Source organism: Zalophus californianus, chromosome 7, assembly GCF_009762305.2.
Source record: "Zalophus californianus isolate mZalCal1 chromosome 7, mZalCal1.pri.v2, whole genome shotgun sequence".
Classification (NCBI taxonomy): domain Eukaryota; kingdom Metazoa; phylum Chordata; class Mammalia; order Carnivora; family Otariidae; genus Zalophus; species Zalophus californianus.
Window position 1 is genome coordinate 31215433 of NC_045601.1, and position 17515 is coordinate 31232947.

Genomic DNA, 17515 nt, shown 5'->3' on the forward strand with positions numbered 1-17515 from the left:
TTCATGTGGACTCAAATTAGTCTGAAATTTTTAGTGAAGGTTTCTCCTGTGTGACTTTGAAAAAAATTCATCAGTAAGAGTTCCCTATGCTCAAAACTTCAACAAATGTTGTACCTGAAAGCTCTGGGACATGAAAAAATCACATATGCTGGAACACAGCCTGAGCAAAAATCTAGCTTGAATCACTGTACTACCACCAACCAGCTATGGGGTCCTGAGCAACCTCTTTAATGCTGTTCGTCCTTAGCTTACTCTGATTACACCTATGAAATAAAAGAGTCGGACAATTTGGTCTCTGCAGTCTATTCAACTTTAACAAGCAAAGAATCTGCCAAAGGGGCAACATTTAGAAAAAGGATAAAACTATTTAAATAATTATACTTAAATTCCTAAGGGCTTTTTAATATACATCCAGACATCAAAGGATATGTTATAATAATGTTTCAGAGTAAAAAAAAAAATCTTAACAACAAAAAATTGTCCTTTTCCCTCAATTCCTAAATTTGTTACTTATCCCAGAGACAGAGAAAACCAGGCACTGGGAGTACACTTTCTTCCCAATTCCTTGCAGAGGTTGATACACTCAACCTAACAGAATCTAAGAGCAAAGCAACTTCCAGTTTAAGATTCCAATATTAACATTCAATCCATGGTCATGTGACAAACACCAATATCCCAAAGTCTTTCCATTTAATTCCTTTAAATCTCAAGCTTGACATTAAAGCTTCAAAAATGAAAGTAACCCAAACACATTTCCAATGTCAGTGCAATAAACAATAAATGAAGGGAAAAAAATAAGTCTAGTATCCAAATATTAAACCTATTATAAACTAGAGGGACTCCTGGGTGGCTCAGTTGTTAAGCATCCGCCTCCAGCTCAGGTCATGATCCCAGGGTCCTGGGATCGAGCTCTGCATCGGGCTCCCTGCTCAGCGGGGAGCCTTCTCCCTCTCCCACTCTCCCTGCTTGTGTTCCCTCTCTTGCTGTCTCTCTTTGTCAAAAAATAAATAAAATCTTTAAAAAAAAACTATTAAACCAGAAATGTTCAGTGTAGAGTTTACTCCCTTGAAGATTAGCAAATTCCTTCAACATTCTAAAATAATTATGCATAACCTGAAGTTATTAATGATTCCTGATTTACTTCTGCACAGTAACTTAGGCACAACAGAACGTGTCTGAATCAACCACAAAGTGAGCAGATACCATTATCGTAAGTCCCATACAAATGTTCAGCAGATGGCATTCCAGAAAGACCTCTGAGCACTGATGATAAGTTACTTAAATATTAAATACTTCTGATTTTTCACAAAGGGTTTCAAATCATAAACTATTTTCCTAGAATAATATTCAAGTTCTTTAATTTTGAGTGACTTTCAAAATCTAAGATATTAAACAAACAAACAAAATGAGAAAAAGGAAAAAAAAATCAGCCTAGCTGGGATCCCAGCCAATGAAAACTAAATTTCATAGAAAAAAAAATAAGTCCACAATCTCACAATGAGGATGGAAACAATCACCCCAAACATGGATCAGTGCAGATATTATTATACAAACCAGAGTACTTAGAGAAAGGAGGTATAGTCAGTCTTGGGGTGACTGGAACAGAGTCTCATGAAAGATACACAGGTACACAGAGTTAATAGTACCCTGACAGTATTTATCTCTCTCATCTCATGCAAATGCTCTCAAAACTGAAGTTTAAAGGCTTTTCATTTTATTTTTTACTTTACTTTATGGACATTCAAGCTCACTTCCCTTAGTACTGATACCTGAATCATTGTTAGAACCTATGACATTTACTCTGTATTTTTCATTACCGAATGCTATAACTAACTATGGCTATATATATAGTTAAGCAACACAGAAAAACATATAATGTTATAATGTCTATCAACCTGGCAAAGTTCTGCATTTAAAAACCACTGATCACACATATGGTAGTTACCAAATACCTATATTTTATAAAATTTGTGAAATAAGAAAATTTTGAGGGAGATAAGAGTTATCTAAAATAAGAGTATGAAACTATAAAGTATAAAGACATCCTGAGCAATATGAAAAACAACCATAATATATTTTTCAATCTTTGTTGAATAAATATTTTAACTTCCTGTGCACAACTTTAATCTATTGTTTAATTCCGGGTCAAAATGAAGTAACCCAAATATGCACTCTGTTATATAAAAGGCCCAGAGGATGAAATTACATCTCTCTCTAATAAGGTCCTTTGAAATCCTATACTAAAGTAACTTCGCAGCCAAATTATTTTTCTTCTGTTAATGCTGATTGAGCAGTAAATAATAACTAGGAGAAAAACAAACATGTAAAATAAAGTGTTTCACACCTCTGCTTGAGCTTTCTTAATTGACCCCCATCTACCAACTTTAATACAAGCTCAAAGGAAGGCAATTATTTCTTCAGCCTTTAAACAAAGCAATAATTCAACTGCAGTTTTCAGGGGGGCAGACTTTAGCTTCAACATGTTAAAAAGCTGTATACGAAAGTATGCAAATTTTAGTGTTGAGGTTGAAACAAACCAAAAAATCTCATTTCACAACACAGTGCTGTTGTGATGGCCTTAGCTTGATAAGGTGCTCAAGCTTCTTAGCCTCCATTTTTGCATCTGTAAAACAAAGTATTTGACCAGTGTAACCTCTAAAAGTCCCACCACCTGTAGAACAAGTCCTCAATTTTCCCTATCAAGCATGGTAATATGGAAAGGACATAAAGTGGGCAGGACACAATGCAAAAGAAATGTGAGTGTACTTTTGAATCTTCCTACAGATCCTGGTGTAGAAAAACCAGCAAAGACCTCCAAATCCACCTAAGCCATTTTTTAATGAAAAACAACTGATATGCAATATTACATTTGTTTCAGGTGTACAACACAGTGATTTGATATTTATATGCATTATGAAATAGTCACCACAATAAGTCTAGTTATCACCTGTCACCTTACAAGGTTGTTACAACCCCTTTTTAAATCAGTAGATTGAAAAATAAATACCATCTATTTTATCATCTTCAGTCTACCCCTTCATATTATTTCTGGTATAACAGATCTGTGAATTAAGGGCAAATGTTAATAGAAAAAAAAATGGACACAGATCAAAGTTTTTTTTCTTCTTATGTATGAAAACTTAAAACATTTCAAAATGTTGTTGTTGTTGAAGGCATGAGTCAGGGTGGAAGACTAAAAAATATAGAGCATTTTCCCAGCAGATACACCTCATGGTTTATATTGTTGTCTCAGGAGCCAGACTGCCCAGTTAAAATCCTGCTCCCCCACCTGCTAGCTGGGTGTCCCTTCCCCTATAAACTGGCAGATAATAATAGTGCCCACCTCATCAAGCCATGAGAATTAATTGAGTTAATATACATAAAGCACTTAGAAAGCCCAAGTGAGGACTACTTAAGTGTTAGCTGTGAGCATCTGGGGCTCACAATCCAGTTATAATCCACTGGCCATGTGTGTCCGCTGTAGCACTTTGGGCAAAATAATGAAAGCTAAGGAAAGTAAGTAGACGATGTTTGTCCTTCCTTTTTTAACTCTTTATTGTTTTTGCAGACCTTCTACCCTGCTACCCTGGTTCCTGCCAAGAGAATTAACATAAACTTAACATATTAACTCTTGTAGGGGTATTTACATTCTACAGAAGTCTGGGAGAGAAATCAATCCTGAACCCAAGAAGATATGAAACGGTAGAATTTCATGTACTCTGAGACAAGTACTTTTTCAGTCTGACTCTATTGTCAAATTTGACACAATCACATCTAAATAATAGGCTCTTCTTTTCGTTGGAAATGCTGATATCCAAAGAAAACACAGCAAGCAGTTTCTTCCAGAGATGAGAGGCATTTTCATTAACCACAAAAGTGTGTTTTCTCTTGTCTCTTTTTAATGGTTTCAATGTAAAAAAAATAAATAAACTTCCAATGCTAACAACACAGTCTTTAGTCCTAGCCAATGTGACCTACTTCGCTAAAGGAAAACTGAAAATATCTCTCAATAATCTATGTAATTGAGTTCTAAGAGATCCTCTACCATTTTTTAAAGTAACAGCTATCGCTAATCTCTTTTATACCACTTAAGTATTTAATCCTACTATGCTTCCATCCACTTCCTGATCTTGTCTGAACAAATGTACTTCCCTCCTGTGTTACTAAAAAAAAAAAAAAACAAATGTCAGCAAAGGAGAGCACCTTGGAATATTCAAAACTACAGGTATTCTCTACCATTGTGAGAGTCAGAGAGTGCTACCCCTCCCCCATCCCAACGTTAGCTTCTTCATTCTGACCTCTGCTGGGTTCCATTGTCGCTTCTGCAACCACGTGAGCCCACTGTGCCTTTGGCCCATGTCATCCACCACACACAAGCCTCCTCTTGTTTGGAAAAAGGTACTCCCTTCAATTACTATTCTGTTTCTCTTTAAACACACAAGCTTCCTCTTACTTCCTCCTCTTCTCTGGACTGAGGCTCTGAGATGTCTCTCCTTACCACAACCCAAGTGAGACTGTGTTCCAAAGTACTCCCAATGACCTTCTAATCAACCAATGAGATAGCTTTTTTCTCAGTCCCCATTCTGCTTGACCTCTTGAAATGTCAGATAGTGATGACCAATTCCTCCTAAAAATTATCTTGGTCCTTAGCTCTGAAAACAGTATTATCCTGATCTTCCTTCTGTTACCCTATCTCTTCTGTTTCTCCTGATCCCTCTTCCTCCTTCCACTTCAGAAACATGGTTATTCTCCCAGGTTAATCCTCATAAACCAGACATCATTTCCTCCTAATACAGCACCTCAAGGAAAATACTGTTCTGCTCAACATGGCCAGCCCAGACATCTCTTCCATCGTACAACAGAGCTTCCCTGGTTGCTAGTTTGACATGTTCTCTACAGTTCTAAATTCAAACACATCTTTCTTTCTCCTTAAGTCACTGACACTTACTTGTGAACCCTTTTACTAGTATCTCCTAAACTTGAAGCTCCAGGATAATCCTTGCCTTTCTTTTCCTTCTCCATATCCACCATTCACCATTCCTCTTATTCGCTCTGTTTGGCTGGTTACCAAGTTCAGCAAAGCTTTCTCTTCAAGCTTTCTTCCTTGATTCTCTCTTTGCTTTCTTTCCACCGTCACATCATTAGTTCACACCAGGAGGTGGCCAAGTATGGGCCACAGCCTGCCACATGTTGATGTAAATAAAGTTTTATTAGAACACAGACATGACCATTCATGTATGCATTGTTTATGGCGGCTCTCACACTCCACCAGCAGAAATAAGTAGTTGTACGGAAACTTGATGGCCAGAAAACCCAAAATTATCTCCTGTCCTGCCTTTTACAAAAAAAGTTTGCTCCCCTGGTTTAGGCCCTTCTCAGCTCACAGGTAAACTGCTTCAAGATCTCCCAAACCATCTTCCATGCCCAGTTTCACACCTTGACTAATCATCCCACCATCTGCTTAATTTTCCTAAAACATCATTTAAAAATATTACTCTCTTGCTCAAAAATTATGTAACTTTCCATTACGTCCAACATAAAAGTCCCAAAAATCAGCTCAGGATCTTACACATCTCTATACTTCATGTAGTGACAAGCATCATGCTGGACACGAAGCAACATGTAAATGTCTAAGCTTGACTTCAAAGATCTTTTTTTAGTCTGGTCTCAGGATTTCTCAGCTAGATTACCCACCACTCTTCATCTTCATTTCCACAAAGCTTCTGATTCAGAAATTCTAATTCATTCATCCAAAGTTTTTGTACAGAACTTATTGTCTTCTATTTTACACTTCTGAGTCTTCACTCCTGCTACCTGACAGGTCAGGATAGGTCTTCTGTGTCCAAACAATTTTCTCCTCTTTCAAGATCCAGTTAAGGTATAACTTAGCCTATCTACAATTCTTCTCTTTACCTTTCTTAAGCTGCATAGTACTGATTATTCTACACTGCTAACTTGGCAATATTGTTTTGCTTTCTTACCTAAATTCTGTATGAATGTGTTTGCCTTTTCATCCCAGTTCCCTCAACAATTTAGTATAGCATATCACAGTAAATGTTCAGATAAACGTCCTCAAATATTTTGCAGGGAACAAATACATAAGCAAATAACTCACTGAAAGCAGACATAACAAAGACCAGTGATTCTTGCCTCCACCCAGAAGACATTTGTCTACATCTATAGCCATTTTTGATTGTCACTAAAGGGAGAAAGTAGGGGAGGGAAATGGGAGCTACTGACACCTAGTGGGTAGATACCAGAAAAGCTTCTGCACGTTATACAATGCACAGGACAGTCCCCCGCTGCAAAGAACCATCTGGCCCAAATTGTCGATAATGCTGAAACTGAGAAACCCTGAGGTAGGTCAATTCTTTGCTAATTCATAATGCCTAGAAGCCTCATATCTACAAACACGGCAGTCAGAAAATAATAAATATTTGTTGACTGATTTCTAAATATTTATGGCATTGTTACTTGGATCGAAACGCAAAGTGAATGACGTCTCAGTACTTATTTAGCTGTCTCTCTTCCTTGAGAGAGGCCAACCCAGTAACCAGTAACACAGATATAATATGTGATTTTTGGAAAATCTGGAAGAAGTCATATCGAAAGGAAACTTACTGATTGTGGCAACATGCAAGTATGGCATAACTCAGTATTTATAGGTTTTATGGTAGTAAGATCAAGCAACCACCTTAAGTACACTGTTGTCTCCTTAACCTCTAAACATGTGTGCCCCAGAATTCAGTCCTTTTAATTTGTCTCTATCTAGGCTTACTCTCTTGGTGATCTCAACCAATATTATTTCTTTAAATATCACAGATACACTGGGCGCCTGGGTGGCTCAGCTGGTTAAGCAACTGCCTTCAGTTCAGGTCATGATCCTGGAGTCCCAGGATCGAGTCCCACATTGGACTCCCCACTCAGCGGGGAGTCTGCTTCTCCCTCTGACCTTCCCCCCTCTCGTGCTCTCTATCTCTCTCTCTCTCTCAAATAAATAAATAAAATCTTAAAAAAAAAATCACAGATACACTGAAGCCTCCCAAACTTATATTTTGAGTCCAACCTTCTCTCCTGAACTCCAAATGGTTACATCTAACTGACTTCTTAACATTTCCACTCATATGTCTAATATCAGGTCAAACTTAATATGTCTCTGTGAACTCAGTTTCTTAATACACTCCCGGAAATCTGCCCTCCACACAGTGTCTCAGCAATCCAGCATCATTCGATCTTAGGGTTCCGCCATCTTGATCTGAAGCCTCCTCCTCATTCTTCATGCTAGGGGAACATATGGACCAAAGAATCACGCGGCAGCTTCTCGCTGCTTCCACCTGGAAATGATACACACATCATTTCCCTTTGCATTTCATTTGCCAAAGTCCTATGGCCCTATCTACATGTAAGGAGGCTAGAAAGTATAGTTCCCAATGCACCAGAAAAGAGGAGTATGAAACAGCGTTGGTGAAAACACAGTAGTCCCTGCTTCTATGCCTAAAACTTGAACTCCTGGATCTCCACCCTCAATCAGTTCCTTTAAGTTAACCTATCTCAGTAAATGCCATGTCATCCTTCCCATTGCTCAGGATGAAGACCTTGAAGCCATCTTCGACTCCTTTCTCTCACAACTGACATCTAACCCATCAGCAAGTCCCCTGGCTCCACCTTTAAGACATACCTTGAATCCAATCACTTCACACCACCTTCCCACTACTATCCTGTCCATCTCACATCTGGATACTTCCAACAACCCAGTTTCTACTCTTGTCATCATACTGTTAATTTTTAACACAGCAGGCAGCGTGATCTTTTAAAAACTTAAGTTACATCATGCTGTCCCTAAGCTCAAAACCCTCCAACTGCTTCACAAGTCGCTGAGGTTAAAACTCAAGCTCTTAAAATGGCCTAAGAACCCCTACATGATCTGTACTCCTCTATTTCACACTTCCAACCCGATTACTTCATTTCCACCTTGTTTTCTCCACCACTACCACCAACATTGGCCTCTTTCTAGTCTTGGAACATACGAGCTATGCTGACACCTCACAGTTTCATAGTTGCTGTCTCCTCTAACCAAACCCACTTTCCCCACATACCCACACGGCTCACTCCTTCACCTTCTCCAAATCTTTGCACAAATGCCATTTTCTCAGTAAGATCCCCCTGACTCCTCTTCCAAAACTGCAGCCTTCCCCACCCACCTAACTTGCCCCCGGAACTTCCTATCCTCCTTCCTACTTTATCTGGTTTTCCTCCTTACACTTATTATTACCCAACATACTCTACTTGTTTACTGTTCATCTCCCCCAACTAGAATATAAGCTCCATGGGAATAATAATATTTGTCCATTTTGTCCACCATGGATTTCTAACATCTAAAACCATGCTTCAAATATAGCCGTTCTTCACAAGTATTCACTAAATAAATTAGTTGTCACTGTCCAAAACTCATTTTAAGATAACTTTAGAAGGCAGGGGCCTGGGTGGCTCAGTCAGTTAAGCATCTGACTCTTGCTTTCGGCTCAGGTCATGATCTCATGGGTTGTGAGAGGAAGGCCCACATCAGGCTTGGTGCTCAGCACGGAGGCTGCTTAAAGATTCTCTCCCTCTGTTCCTCCCCCTACTTGTGCACCCATGGGCATGCTCTCTCTCCCTCTCTAGTAAATAAATCTTTAAGCAAAAATAAAATAACTTTAGCAGGAGTCAATATAACATCTTAAAATCTTATATTAAACTAAAATTGGGGGGAAGACAGAAATGGGTGTTATATTTATCTTTTAATCCTCAGTTTAGCAAAGTTCCTGAAAGAGAACAAGGAATCTTTAAATATTTCTTTAACTGAATTTGTCGAACTGTCATTCAATTTTCATACATTCTGCTATCTTATGACTGTCTGTTCAAAATATTTAGTAATGAAGATTGTACAGATTTGTACTCATGGGAGAGTAACTTCTATTTCCCACCAAGACCCAGGGTATTTAAACATTTGCTCTTTATTTGAATAAGCTGAGATCAAGTTGAGTTTTAATGCACCAAATGTATTGAAGGGTCTGAAAACCATTTAAGTTGATCAAAGCAGGTAAGATAATACATTTTGCAGCACAGATTCTGGAAGAAGACTACATAAGCTCACATCCATAAGCACAGCATTCTAGCTGCCACAACCTTGAATAAGATCTCCAAGTTCACCTTCAGTGTCCTCTTCTTTATTTTTTTCCCTTTAACTTTTTTTTTATTAACATATAATGTACTATTTGTTTCAGGGGTATAGGTCTGTGATTCATCAGTCTTACACAATTCACAGCGCTCACCATAGCACCTTCACCAATGTCCATCACCCAGCCACCCCATCCCTCCCACCCCCCCTCCACTCCAGCAACCCTCAGTTTGTTTCCTGAGATTAAGAGTCTCTTATTGTTTGTCTCCCTCTCTGGTTTCATCTTGTTTCATTTTTCCCTCCCTTCCCCTATGATCCTCTGTCTTGTTTCTTAAATTCCTCATATCAGTGAGATCATATGATACTTGTCTTTCTCTGTTTGACTTATTTCACTTAACAAATACCTTCTAGTTCCATCCATGTCACTGCAAATGGCAAGGTTTCATTTTTGATGGCTGCATAATATTCCATTGTGTGTGTGTGTGTGTGTGTGTGTGTGTGTGTGTGTGTGTGTGTGTGTACCACATCTTCTTTATCCATTCATCTGTCAATAGTGTCCTCTTCTTTAGACTAGAGTTATGACAGAGCCTGCCATGTGGGGCAGTTTAATGAGATGAGTCACATAAAGCACTATCAATGACTACAAGCTCTTTTCATCAGTCAACATTTTCCACTTGCTGTATAACTTACAGCAAAAGTTACATTACATTAATTGTCCCATTTCTCAGAATTATTAAAGCATGAAAGAAATAGATTACATTTATATTATAGACAGTTATTTTCATTTTAATTGTTCAGATAAAATCATTGGAAAATCAATAGACCATATGTAAGTTGTAAATTCAAATAAGAGACTTTCGGTACCTAAAGATATTATGGCTCTTATTTGCACCTCTACCTCTCCAAACCAAGTGCTCAAAGCTGCTGACCACTATCCAGCCCCGGATCAGTAGGTGTGAGGCTCTGTGCCTCTCCTCCTCCTGACCAAGTCCATGGCAGGGTGCACTAAGTTGATAATGTCTCTCTTCCACTGAGCCAGGAGGTAGCTTTAGGTGCCTTCTCAACAGGGGCAACTGCTACCGACTGATCACAGGTGACAGAAGAAAAGCCTAACATTTACTTTCCACATCATGGCAAAGAGTATGCAATCACAATCCATATTCTGTACAATATGGGGCTCTCCTTCTCTGTAAACAAGTGTATTCCAAAATTTGTGGAGAGGTTTTAATAAAATTAAACTATAATTTCAGAAGGTCATAGAAGATAATTCATGACCTGAATTATCAATTCATGAATCCTTATCAACTCATGCAAAAATTTGAGATTCAGAGTTAGAAAATTATGCAAAATGAAAGAATAAGCCTTAGTGACTAATAAAAATTAAAAATTAAATTTACTGTATCTAGTTTTTAGGTACTCTATTAAATAATTGCAAAGTAAAGATATAATTGGCAATTAGGAGTTACAACAGTTTTGAAAGTAGTTTAGCTTTAAGCAAAATTCCAATGAACTCTGAAACATACTGTCCAATTGGATGGTGCAAAAAATACATGCTGTGAACATGATTCCTTTGACTAGTTTAAAGGCCAAGTTCTTCCTAACAGATTTGCAGCCTCAAAAATAATCTGATTTTGGTTAGATTAGAATGAAATACATTGTATGATAATGCTCAAGTTGATTTAGAGTATCTAAGAAAACAAAGCAATAAAATAATGGGATTCCAGGATTTTGACAATGCCACATTATCAAAAATGAAAAATCAATTTAAACTGAAGGTAATCAAAATAATTATTTTATAGCATGGTGTTGAAACACTGACAGAAATTGGTGATTCTGAAGCTCTATATCTAAAGGATAATTTGGCTGACATATCAATTCCATACAACAGCTAAAAACTGTCCAAAAGACTCAGAAAAAAAGCACAGGTTTGAAAGATGGGCTAGTAGCTATAATCAAAAATGATCCACAGAATCTCTAAGAACAAAGAGCTGAGGAATAATCTAAAGTCATTTACTATTCTAAGGGAGACAAACTGAGACAGAAAAGAGATTAATTTATTAAACTAACTCTAGAATTTTAATTTGCATTATTAAGTTAGTAGATTTGATGCAAAATTAAATACTATTAGTATCTACAAATATATATAAACTTCTAAAAACACTGCTGCAACATATATCTAAGATAGATCAAATGGATGTGAATTTAGACCTCACTAACCGAAATATGTCATCGATAATGAGTTAAGTGATTCAAGTTAAGTGTAACAATGTTGACATACGTAGGAATATTCAGGCCCTATTTAATGTCTAATATTAGGGAACGCTATCCTACAGTAAAAACTTCATTCTCCCTCAGTCTACTTAGTACCCATGAATGCTTTATTCCATAACACACAGTACTTAAAATTCACAAGCAACATTTTTTTTTCCCAAACTTCTAGCTTGATGATAAATTTAGGCAATACTCCCTCTCATTTTGATATGAATGGATAAGATGAGGGAAAAAAATCTATGGGAAATCATCAAAATAGGACTTCAAGATATCTCAATGTGTAAGAATAGTATAGAAACTATAAAAACAACAAATATTGCTCAGTCTTTATTTGAATACAGGGAATATAACATATTTCACAGTATCAAAGGAACTTGTGATTATTAGTATAGATACTGCTATGTATACTTTAGATTCATATTTATCTCTATTAACAACATTTAGTTAAAAACTGTAGTCAGTTATAATTGGATATAAAACTGCTTCTAAATAATTATGAAGTTCTAATATAGAATTTCAGACAAATATGAAAACTAAACCTTACTTTAATTGCTGACCTCTTAAAATTCCCTAGATGCTCTCAGCCAGACTGTAAAATAAGATCCAGATAAAGTGCAAAAAAAAAAAAAAATTTAAGAACCACACTTTGTTTTGATTACATGCTGTTGAGTATTATATGTTATGTGCAATTTTTAAAAAATGTAAGTGAAACATGAATTCATGAGTCAGGAATCCATTCTGAGAATAACATTTTGGCTTTCTAAAATTCATCAGGCTATTCAATAACATACCTTAGTATGTAACAGTATATAAAAGCTTTTAAAGAAAACATTCGTTAAATGTCAGCAAGAGTTGTGCTAAGAAGTAAGGATATAAGATGAACAAGACTCGCTATTACTCTTAAGTAGTTTATAATCCAGTAGAGAGGTAAATAAACAGATAAGATTTCAGTTCTGTGGGGTAAGTCCGGGATGGAGGTAAAAAATGCCATTGGCAGCACATCGTAGAGGCCCCTGACCCAGCGAGGCTGACAGCCTGGGGAATAAAGAGGCACTCCAGAGGAACGGTAACCCACACTGAGTCTTCCAGATTTACGAGGTACCTGGGTGGAGCAGAGACCCCTCTGGGAAGAGGCTACAGCGCTAGCAAAGGTACAGAAACCTCAGAGAACCTGCAAGATTCCGGGAACCAAAAGAACCCGGAAAGAATACTGAAGAGACAGAGGTAAGCAATCAGTTGCTTCTGTGGGCTTCACTGCATGCTTGGGACTTTCTCCTGAGGGCAAGAAAAGGCCTGCGAAAGATATTAAGTATAACAGCAACATGATCAGGTATGTATTTCAGAAAGACCACTCTAGAAGCAACTTAAAGTAGAAAAAGACAGTCAAGAGAGAAAATAGAGATCCAAAATAAGAGCTGGAGCAGAGAGAACAGCTTTGAGAGATAGTAAAAATTAAGAGGAGATAGGAGTTTGAACTGGGGATGAAGCAGAGAAGGATGAGTTCCTGCTTTCTGCCTCAATCCACTCTGCAGCTGAGGATGTCATCCTCAGAGGAGAGGAGAAGAACTGAAACAGAAGAGAAAGTGAGAAAAACTGGGAGAGGAGAGCTTGAGAGTTCAGTTGTCATATGCTGAGTTTGTAAACCTATGCACCTCCAGGCAGGGCTATCTGCCAGAAGGTAACTGGATATGCAAGAATGAATGCATACTCTTTAAAGACCATCTGAATATGTCAGGTAATTGTAATAACAGCTAACATTTACCAAGTTTCTACTCTAAGCGGGGCATACGCCAAGTCTTTCATATAACTTCTTTTTATTATCCTCCCCACGCTACACATGAAGAAGAGTTTAAGTAATTTCCTAATGGTTACAAAGTATTTAAGTGTCAGGGATTTCTGATTTCAAGTCCTTACCCACTATACTATGCTGTATCATGCAAAATCCATTACAGGTTTTAGGACCAGATAGACGTGGGTTCAGTTCTAATCGCTGCTACTTAACAGCCAAGTGACCTTGACTCTCTCCAAGCCATAGCTTCCCCACCTGTTTAATGTATAATGTATAATGGTGACCATAACAATTACATCGCAAGATGTTAAGGATTGGAGAGAAAATATGTAAAATGCTAGATTCAGTCTATATGTGCAATAACTGGTACCCACTGTTATGTCTATGCCTAGAGAAAGAATTCCTCTATGATCTGAGAAAATTTCCTTTCATCTTATTATGAACTTTCTTTTAATTCTACTCTATTTTTTCTATATCTTAATAAAGGCTAAGTATCATTTTTCAAAATATTTGAAACACACTCTATAAAATTTAATGTCATTTAAAGATTTCACTCAAATAGAAATCATTTCAATGGAAAGGGGTTGATTCAATTTTTTTGACATTTCTTATAGTGATGACTGTCAAAATAAGAAAACCCCAAAGCCATAAGTCATGTCGATGTTCTGGAAAGAGCTTTGGACTTGGAGTCAGAAGACCTGTGTGAAGTCCCAACTCTGCCATTTACTAGCCATGGCATCATGGGCAAGTCATTAACAGTCCCAAGGGTCCCTCAGTACATGTACAAGATGCACAGATTGGCCTATATGTTCTTCTAAGTCTAAGGATGCTGAAGGAGAAAGGCTTTACGATCTTTATAAAACCAAAGCCCTTAAGTCATTAACACTTGACACAAACTTCAAGCTTCCTGTGTTTTAAATCAAAAATGCCCACTCTTTGATGGCCTATCAAACCACACTACAAATCAGGAGCTCCCAATCTGACTCTGACCAGATTATAACCCTCAGCTGGAGAGTTCAATGTGAGGTGCTGGGGGGTGGGGGGAGTGGGGGGGGGAGTGGAGACCACTCTCCTTTTCTCAAAATCTCCCCCATTCTCACCAAAAGTTCAGTAGCTGAGTTTGAGCTGAGAAGCCAGAAGGTGACACTAGATTTCTGGTTTTCAAATCTGGATGCACATTAGCAACACCAGGAACTTAAAAAAAAATTTTTTAAATGTTGAGCTCCACAACCCTAAAATGACATTGGAGGAAACTATGTATGATTTACAAATGCTCCGTTTCACTTTGTAAAAGGTCGTATGAAGCATCTTGTACAATAACCTCACTCTAATGTTAAACATAAGAACATATTCTCTTTAACCTCCACTACACTGAAAACAAATATTCTTGAGGATACACACATAACTAGATCAACCACTCCAGTCTGCAGGGACTGCACCTGCATTATCTCTGAAAGTTCCATGTCCTGAGCAAGCCTGGGGTCTCTGGAAAACAGGGGCATTTGGTCAATATCTCTCTTTCTCTCTCTCTCTCTCTCACACACATACACACACTCAGGCACACATGCACGCATGCACACGTAGGCACACACGCACACAAACATTTAAGTAACCCTCAGTGTGTCAGAACAAAGTATAGATCAACAGTGGCTCTCTCATGAAGCAGCACCACTAAAATGACATTATTCATTCAGGTACATATATGGTCTCACTTACAGACCTCTGATGCTGCTGGGATCCATAAACATGCAAGAGCATGGGTGACATCATCATGCTATCATCCATTTTGTTGGAGTCCACACTACGATAACCAGCATTTAAAAGAGTAACTCCTTGGAAGCCCCTGCCTCCTAACTGCTATTTGTCTAGTCAGGAAATTTTTGAAGAATAACATCTCTACCATTTGACAGACTTTTTAAAATACTTTTATGGTTTTGTATTTTTTGTTACATTTTTCTATAATGATGCCATGGAAAATTAAATAATTTTACTTTATTTAAGATAATATACAATGAAATTAGACAATGGTTGTGTCTGTTTGGAAATTAAAGACTTGGTTATCCTCTTTTCTTTTAAATGAAATATTTTTTAAAAAAAATTAACTTGCAATGGCATGTATTCACCAGAACATATACTCCTCTGTATTTCAAAACCAAGCTCGTCACGGAAGTATTTTCTAGAACGACATTATTATACACAAATGCACTCTCTGGTGTTGCCTCATAGGAACATTAGATCCTAAGATCAAGTCATGATCATACAAGCTACTAAAGAACAGCATCGATCTGCATAACATACCCTTGGTAGGTTCCCATGTCTCCTTCCTTGTGACATCGCTGGCTGTCCACGAGAGGAAGAGCTTGGGCCGTGGTTGGCTGTGGTGTGCGAGTGTGAGGGGAGACCTCGCGCTGACCTCAGTTCCACCCACTAAAGCATTAGTGCCGTGGAGACACTACTAGTGAGTTAGGAGCAAAGGCCCTGGAAACCCTTTCCCTTTGAGAAAAGCAGAATCTTAGAGTGACTGCCACCAATCTTGTGCGTTCTTCACTCTGCAGAGAACTAGCAAAATGAGGAAGCCCGTGAAAGCACAGGAGGACTGTGGCTGCCATCCCCAAAGTGAACAAGAGTCATGCTGGTAACACAGCTTCTCCTGTTCTGCTTCTGACATTCAATACTACATGCACTGTCTAAGCCCCCTGGGAATAAAACCAAATAAAGAGGATGTGCAAAATTGTTTAGACCGTCGAAAACACCTGAAATGATTTAAATGCCCTAGTCTTTCTACCACTGGCTTTCCAAGCAGACAATCAAGGGAGACCTCAAAATGTGACATCATTAAGCAGGAATGGCATACATTTCCAAAGGTCTGTTTTATGGCCTTAGAAGAGAATTCAAAACTCAACTAAAATATATATTTTTAACAAACTCTTGATTTTTATGATATATTCCTTTTAGTATGATTTTGAGTGGTTTTGCCACAACTTTTTTCAGCAAACTTGAGACTGAATAAGACTTACTGATTGCTCATTTAAGTCCTGGGAGTCTTCCATGTGGTTTTCTCACTACTCCAGCCACCTCCAAACAGAAGCAACTTCCTTCAATTAAAAGTGGACAATCTAAAACAAAAAGATGGAAACAAAGAGGAAAAATGAAAAAGTTATTTTTTTATTTATTTGCAAATTACCAAAGCACAATATGATTTATGTGATAGTGGATAATCCATGAGAGCATTATTTTCAAAGAACAAAACTGATTAATGTTATCTCCATATCTTATAGACCTAATGATCTTGAAAATCACATCATGGTAAAATTGGAATATGTGAACAGCTACTCAGGAATACCATAAACAAAAACATCTGAGGACAATTTTGGAGACACGGTCTATAATAAACACTTAGTATACTATTTTGCTGAAAGAGATCTGTCATTAAGCAATGACAGATTAAAAATTAAGAGTCTGTATTAATTGATCACTTTCTGAAGCACATAAATTGAGAAAATACAGTGTGTATCTTAATATGACAGCTTGCCATAAGGGACAATTTGCCTGAATTACCAGATGAGCATTATTCAGTTTTAAAGAATAGAAAGTCATAAAATACATGGTCAATTTTAATTAGCAATAATCACGCCTCGGATAAACCTCATTGGCTACAATACAGCCATGGTCAATTTTAAATAGAGAATAAAAATAACACTATTACAATAAAAAAGGTATTACAAACATATATGGGAAGGACAATTCATTAATAAACCATAGTGAGACAATCAGTTAATTATTCAAAAAAAGTTCATCTTTACTCCATACCATATATTTAAAACCCTCCAGGCAAACTGAAGTATAAAAAAGCTCCAAGAAAAATAGGCATAATTTCTTTTAATTCCCAGAGGGAGAAAGATTTTGTAACAGAAACAATGGAATACAAAACAAAAAAGCCAAATAACCTCCTGAATCCCCTCACACCTACAACAAGAAAAATGATAAAAATTAAAAGATATGTGAAAACATAAAAAGAAATATCTGCACAAATATAAAACACAATAGGCTAATGTCCTTAAGATATAAAGAGTTCTTACAATGCAAACAGAAATGCACACACACCTCTACAGAAAAATGGTCCATCACCACAAAATAATGCTCAAACTCATTAATAAATAAAATGCAATTTAAAATAGCAATGATGCATTTGTAGCCCTTCAAATCCTCATTTTAAAAATAAAAAGGAGTTTAAAAAAAGATTTCTCACTGGCATAAATTAGATATAAAGTGCTAAACCCAAGGAATATTTAGTGCCA

At 37.3% G+C, this 17515-nt stretch overlaps 1 protein-coding gene across 14 annotated transcripts in view; it reads right to left on the reverse strand.

Moving 5' to 3' along the window:
• Positions 1 to 17515, reverse strand: part of EYA4 (EYA transcriptional coactivator and phosphatase 4) — a 270841-nt gene that overhangs the window by 226541 nt on the left and 26785 nt on the right. For 13 of the 14 annotated variants that reach the window (XR_003521675.2, XM_027603539.2, XM_027603546.2 and 10 more), the window contains exon 2: positions 16235 to 16333. Coding sequence is in view for 12 of the 14 variants with exons in the window: in XM_027603539.2 (XP_027459340.1) it covers positions 16235 to 16267 (33 nt within the window). In the remaining 2 variants the exon portion in view is untranslated. Of the gene's footprint in view, positions 1 to 16234; positions 16334 to 17515 lie in introns of those variants that run through there. The other variant, XM_027603540.2, reaches the window with a different exon arrangement.